The sequence below is a fragment of the Notothenia coriiceps genome, unplaced genomic scaffold (genome assembly GCF_000735185.1).
Source record: "Notothenia coriiceps isolate Sejong01 unplaced genomic scaffold, NC01 NC01_scaffold00033423, whole genome shotgun sequence".
In the NCBI taxonomy this organism is placed as follows: Eukaryota; Metazoa; Chordata; class Actinopteri; order Perciformes; family Nototheniidae; genus Notothenia; species Notothenia coriiceps.
The window spans coordinates 134,976-141,987 of NW_011366124.1; the positions used below are offsets into that span (position 1 = coordinate 134,976).

Consider the following 7,012-nt stretch of genomic DNA (forward strand, 5'->3'; position numbering starts at 1 on the left):
GAAGAGAGCTCTCTCCTGAGAGGCTCAAATAACCTCAGCTCAGTGAGGTTAAGGCACACCTTGATATGATCATTATAATTATTAATGAGACATTAGAGACTCAATTATTAACAGGTATAAAATACTATATGACAGTAACAAAAAAAAGTTGTTAAAAATAACAAGAATAGAGTTTGAAAGGGGAGTAATTTGTAAAATATCCAAAAAGAAGAATCTGCTTACAGTTCTGTTTCATATGGGTGTTGAAAGATGTATCATCTCTTCATGTTGCTCTCAAAGTGCACCAGATTGATGCTTTTAACTTCAACATTTAAAAAAAAATCTTCCCTGGGGAGCATGCCCCCAGACCCCCTAGAGAAGGTTAGGTTCAATCATTTGTACGACCCTCTGAGGATGTTGTAAAAATTGAAAGGAAAAAGGTTCCCTTCCCCTGCTGTAAATAATAATAAAAATCCTTGATTTATAACTTAACATCTCTGTCTCCTATTGATCTGAGTATATTATAAAGAACAGTTAATTGAAGCATTATAGCACAGGCCTTTGTCAGATGGTTTATTACGCTGTTTCTTTCTGCTTTGAATAGTTCTTTCTTTTTTCACCATACCTGTGTTTGCATCCCTGATATATATATCTATGGATGTTAAGAGATGTACAGCAGTTTTTGTCTTAACACTCATTACTCTTTATTTCTCCCATCACAGACCCAGAGCGCTGGACCAACATTCCTTTGCTAGTGAAAATCTTTAAATTGATCATCAATGAGCTGTCGACGGTCGTGGAGGCAAACTCCAGCAGGACGAACGCAGCCGACTGGAGTCAAGGTAAATACAAATACTACTAATGCTTTGACAAGACACACTATTGAGGAGATCAAACCTCTATGCCTTTTTCCTGTAATAAATGATTGAGGGGAAGTGATACAATCAGGAATTTCAAACAATAGGCCAATCTTAATGTCAGGACACTTTTAAAGACTCCACTTGATTGCACCCTCTTTTTTATCTTTTTTTACATTGTATTTTTATATTCAATAGGCAAAAGAGCAACACATATGGAATAAACTGGAATAATTCCTAAATAACATTTAGTGAATTTTGACTTTCTGTTTCAGTTCAACTTTTGATACACTTAGTTGCAGTGGTTTTTGGCACACTTAGCAGGTGACGCCTTGCTTACAGATGTCAGAGCTGTGTATTAACCTGTACACTAAAGAGTAGGACAGCAGACATATTTATCTCCAGCTGTTTGCCTCAGATTCCAGTGGTATGTGGGAGGAAGATGAAGAGGGCGACGATGATGATGATGAGGATGAAGGGGTGGCAGGGCAGCTGCTTTCTGATCTCATCGCCTCCAACAAATACGGTACGAGTAACTCAGCAGCTCCTCAAATATTCCGTATCTCGTCTTCAATTTCGGTTCTGATTCATTCTGTTACCTGGGAACTTTGATTCAGATCACTAAGTTTCAGTGGCTGGTTTGTTCCTGTTTTACAGATGATGATTATTACGAGGATGATGATGAGGATGATCCAGATGCCTTAAAGGACCCCATATATCAGATTGATTTGCAGGTACGCAGACTCTTAATCTTTTGGTTCCACGAATGAACAAATAACCCCATGCTGGTCAGTCACTTTGAGCAGTGGATGTTATTTTCAGTCTGTCCTGTGCATTAGGTTTAAAATGAGGCTTATTGTGGAACATTAAGGTCTTTTGAACTTCGCTCTAAATGCATTCTGGGAAGATCCGACCCTTAAATAGTTGCAGCCATCGACACCATGGATGTATAATAAGAACTGGATACAGCGTGGGAGGCGGGGCCTCGTTCATTCCTATGAGAGTTGCTCATTGGCGCATGAAGACAAAATGGCCCAACTTTTGAGAGAGCGAAACGTCACGTATTCATATAATCATATAATCCGTTCTTATTGTGCATCCATGGGTAAAGGTAAAACTCATGTAGTACTGAACACGTCACATGAACATTACATTTAGCTGACGCTCCAAAGCAACTTACAATTACCAATTACAGGGACATTCTCCCTGGAGTAACTAATTGCCTTACTCAAGGGCACACTAGTGGTGGTGTTCCAGGCGGAATTTGAACTCACAACCTTCCGATCTTCAGCCCACCTCACTATCATTAGACCACCACTACTATGAACGTGCCGGGCGGCGCGGTCCTGTGGGTTAGATGCGCGTTCATAATGGGTAGTTTATTTAGTTTAAAAAAAAGTTACATCTCTTTTCCCATGTTAGTCAATGGAAAAAAATATTTCAGGGCCCAGCGACTGATACGGAAGTGTAGTACCGCCGTTTGGCCACAACTAATATTTTCCTCAGAGTCCGGCACTTCCTGGGGGCTTGGTCGGCAACAGCAACCCAATGCCAGTTCCACCCTAACCCCTAGATTCCACCGAGTGCGTCGCGTTACGTCCGCGTCGCGTTACGTCTGCGTCGAGTTACGTATGCGCCGCGGCGCTCGCACAGATCGCGGCCACTCTAGTCAATGGGTGCTATTCCACCAGACGCGCCACGTTACGGCTCAGAAGCGTCTCGGCGCTTGGCTCCGCTCAAAATAGGATTCAAGTCTATTTTTCGACGCGAGGCGTTGCAGAGGCACCGGGCAGGAAGTGGACCGGTCGGAGCATCCGGCCCATCCCCAAAATAAACTAATTTTGCCGACCCTATCCCTCCGTAGTCTTTCAAGTAGGAGGAGAAATGCCAGCGTTCTCCTCCGGTTTCATTATGATGATGGATGCATTTTTTTACCACTAAAATACAGACAACACATCTTTGATTCATGTCGTTTATAACTGGGATATTACAATTATTATTATCTTTGTCTGTACAAAGTGGCCTGTCCAGGAAATATGCCCAAATCAACAAAAACTGCGAGCCAGCAGGCAAGACGCTCCGCTTCTGAAATGCTTCTGAAACGCGCCCGGTAGGGTATGACGCCGGAGGAGGCCAGACCAAAACCGCGGCGCAGACGTGACGCAGACGGACCCGGTGGAATCGAGGGGTTAAGCTTAGACCCTCACAGGCTTCATCAAAGTTCAATCACCAGGGCTTGAAATGGTATATAATAAAGGGAAAAGGACACACATTATTGTGACATTAAACATCTGGAAACAACACCTCTCAATTAAGAAAAAAAAAAAAAAGGAAGCCACACCACCAGTTTATATTTAACAATAAGCACTGTAGAACTTTTTGATTTTGCATCTTATTGTCAATATCTTACACAGATCTTCACAACACCAAGTCTTGCTTTTTAGAGAGGACAACAGACAAACTTATTTCTTTCTTTTAAGTCTTGCATAATATAGTGTTTTTTGTTGTTGTTGCAATATGCCTAGTGTCATGTCATGTAACAACATTCTACTTTATAAAGAAATAAGTGATAAAGTCCAGCATTTAATAGTAGCTAATTTATTTTTATAAACTTGAAAGCGTTCCTAAAGCAGCATGTGACCATGACCAATATTACCTGACCCCTAAGGCTTCTCTACAGGAACGGTGACAGAAAGCCCAAACGGTGTGAAGATTGGTATTGGTTTTCTGCCTTAATGGTAAAGCAGATTAAGATGCTCCAATTATACAGGGGGCTAGCCTGGTCGGATTAGTCCTTAAGGATAAAGCATGCAATTTGTACAACTGATGAATAATTGTTACTTGATTTTCCTGCATTGTCTTTTAGGGATGGGAACGATTAATCGAATATTCGAATATTCAAAATTATTCAGGTATCGAATAATTATTAATGTATTCAAATATGAGTTATGAATATTTTTATAATTTTTTTTGTTTTTGTTTTTGAGAGTGATGCCTAAGTTGATTACATATTATCAAATTGAATAATTCAATATATATATATATTAGGGCTGTGCAATTTAATCGATCCTGCGATATATATCGATATTTTGTTTCCCGAGAAAGTATCGATATTTCAGCCGCGGGTATCGATACATTAACTCCCATTCAAATCCCCCGTGTTCCGCCTGGCACTCTGCTCGCTGCCCATCCCCCCCCGTTCGCTTTGCATGAAGAGCGGTTACGTCAGCCAGCCGAGCCGCTAGTGTCGCTGTAGAGCATTTCTAGATACACAGACGCCGGTATCTTCTTGTCGCAGTGAGTGCGAAGCGGTTCAGGAGAATGGCGGCAAACATTAACCACACTGGAGAGGGTCTTCTCTACCGCCGGAGATATCGGCCCAATCCCAAACCACTCCCTCGACGGAGTGAACTCCGTCTGTAGCCACACTCGCAGCTAAACGAGGCTCCCTCCTGTCAGATGGAGGGAGTAAATACAGCAGCAAGCTTTGGGACGGCCTCCCCTCTCTCCGGCAGAAACAGGAAATGCCGTAACTGTATGTAACAACGGTTTCAAATCANGGACAGACCACCTTATTTGCAGATTCTTGAAATTGTAATTTAATTTGTAATTGATTGTGGATTTTGTATCCAGTTTTCACTTTATGTATCTTTATACAATGTTTACTACTTTGCTTATGAGGACAGACAGCCTTATTTACAGATTCTTGAAATTGAATTGTAATTTCATTTGTAAATAGTTACATTCATGTGGATTTATCCAGTTTGCACATTTGTATGCATGCACTTATAGGTGCATTTGTTGTTGTTGAAGGCCTGGCTGTTACAGTCTTTATTTACACTATTTTGTTGTAGGCCTACTGGCCTAGATGTTTATGCAGTTTTAAAGCACCTTGGCTTTGTTCTGAATGCACTTTGTTGTAGTTATCCTACAGAGAAAAGAAAATGCACTTGACTTGGAATTAATGTACTGTATGCATTCAAAAGTGCTGAATAAATGTTTTATGGACCCATAATAGTGATTATTATTTAAGTTAAGTTTTGCCATAATCATTTATTTTTCCATAATCAGGCAGCTGAACAGCATTGGTAAAAAATGTATATATATATATATATATTTCTATTAATCATTTTCGGCCTTTCGGCATTCGGTTTTCGGCCAACTGTTTCCTATTTTCGGTATAGGTTTCGGCCAAGAATTTCCCATTCGGTGCACCCCTAATAATTTACAGAATGTTGTAGCTCTTAACTGAAAGTTTGAGCAGTTATGGTAACTTAGGAGTTTATTCTCTCAGAGTAGAGCTTTTTTCTATATGTTTTGCACTTCAAATAAATAATTACTTGGCTGTTGAACAATAGATTTTCATATAAATCTAATTTGTTATGATCCAGAAATCCCCCTCTTCTTTCACCACCACCCCTCAGTGTAGCGGGCTCTCTCTCTGCAGTGAAACAGTTGGCCAACTCCACTGACTTTATGCCACAATGTATGCCAGTAATTAGGAGCCTCTGCATCCCTTTTAAGGGATAGTCCAGTTATTTCCCAATGTCCCCCCCACTGCAGGTTTCACTTTCATCTGTTTTCTGTCATTAATCAAAAACACTGACACTATACTGCTGTTTTACAAAAACAAACTGGAGTGACTTCAACATCTGACAGCAGGGTGTGTTTTGGGTGGTGAATGCCAGATGATTGTGTCATTATGAGGAACATCTGCCAGATCCATGTATCATCTCCCTTTCAGTTACACACACACACACACACACACACACACACACACACACACACACACACACACACACACACACACACACACACACACACACACACACAGCCCACAGCTGGTTTGTGTTAGAGAGGGGTCACATACTATTCACCTCCTCCACCCTGAAACAGCTCCACTTATGGGTGTTCCCTCCATTGTTTTGCTGCTTCTTGTCCATAAGCTCCAGGAATGACTAGAATCCTTCCTCTTGAGTGGAAACACTCTGAGAACAGAGACTGGGAAATTCCTTTGTTTTGCTTGAAAAGTTAGATCTTGTTTTGTTTTCTCCTCTATCTTTACACCCTTTTCTCATCTTGTTTCTCCCATTTTGCTTTTCCTCATTTGTCCAGAGCAGACTGTTGGGCTGTCCGGTGAAGCAAACCCGCCATGCGTGAATACAAGCTCGTGGTGTTAGGCTCTGGAGGTGTGGGCAAGTCCGCTCTGGTGAGTATTCCCTCCTGAACCCCTTCCTGCCCCCCTCCCACTCTAACACCTCTGCAGTGTGTTTCCTTTGGACTTAGCTGGGACGACAAAATCCTAATATTGCTTTTAAGTTGTTGGAGAAAACTTTTTTGTTAAATAATTTAGGGAATGTTTGACACAGGCTGCCACAACACCACATGTGAAACTGTCTGATCCTCTTTTTTAACCCTAAAAGTTTTGCTTTTCTTTTGTGGGTGGTTACATGCTTGTGTTTCCTAACAAATGTCTGCATTCCCGGAAAATGCTCAGTACAAAAAAAACGTAAAAATATCAGAATACCTTTTTTATATAGAGTTATAACTTGTTGAGTAATACTAACAACACAAGTAATGTAAATGAACTATTATAAGTAAAATAGTATAGATAAACAATATTTCTCATGGTATTAGGTATACAGTTATGCTCATTCTAGCCTTGCCAACATTATCATTAAGAACAATCTTAATTAACTTTTAAATATCCTGTTGCTGAGCTGACTTAGTCCAGGTGACTTAGTCCAGGTGTCGCAGTCGCGCTAATCTCTCTGAAACTGGCAGGCGGACATGTTTACACCTTCAGACATTATCAGGTGAACTCGGTGCGCCCTTATTGTAAACTCACCGTCAGGCGCAGTGCCTAATGTCATGTGTTTCTCTATAAGATTAGTCAGAGATGTGCTGAACTGAGTTGAACTTTGTCTTCCGACTGGCAACCTCACAAACATCCTCTTCCTCAGTGCCTGGCCGTGTTGTTGTGACAGCCCAGCGGGAACACATTTGCCACTCTGGATATATTGCTGCTGTGGCCCGGGAGGTCACATTGATCTGACGTTGTCTTCCTCTGTGTCTTCTCTTACAGACAGTTCAGTTTGTACAGGGAATCTTTGTGGAAAAATATGACCCTACAATAGAAGACTCGTACAGAAAGGTGAGTGTCCCTTGAGGGGGGG

The 7,012-nt window shown here is 41.2% G+C and overlaps 2 protein-coding genes across 4 annotated transcripts in view; both read left to right on the forward strand.

Annotated features, from left to right (window-relative positions):
• Window positions 1–1,606, forward strand: part of ipo9 (importin 9) — a 63,361-nt gene extending 61,755 nt beyond the window's left edge. Inside the window, exons 21-23 of the mRNA XM_010789874.1 lie at window positions 702–821; window positions 1,255–1,362; window positions 1,494–1,606. Coding sequence (XP_010788176.1) covers window positions 702–821; window positions 1,255–1,362; window positions 1,494–1,606 — 341 coding nt within the window. The remainder of the gene's footprint in view (window positions 1–701; window positions 822–1,254; window positions 1,363–1,493) is intronic.
• LOC104961557 (ras-related protein Rap-1A) overlaps window positions 1–7,012 on the forward strand; it is a 29,937-nt gene that overhangs the window by 11,440 nt on the left and 11,485 nt on the right. For 2 of the 3 annotated variants that reach the window (XM_010789865.1, XM_010789867.1), the window contains exons 2-3: window positions 5,957–6,045; window positions 6,922–6,990. In XM_010789865.1, the coding sequence (XP_010788167.1) occupies window positions 5,989–6,045; window positions 6,922–6,990 (126 nt within the window). In that variant the 5' untranslated portion in view covers window positions 5,957–5,988. Of the gene's footprint in view, window positions 1–5,951; window positions 6,046–6,921; window positions 6,991–7,012 lie in introns of all 3 variants that reach the window. The other variant, XM_010789866.1, reaches the window with a different exon arrangement.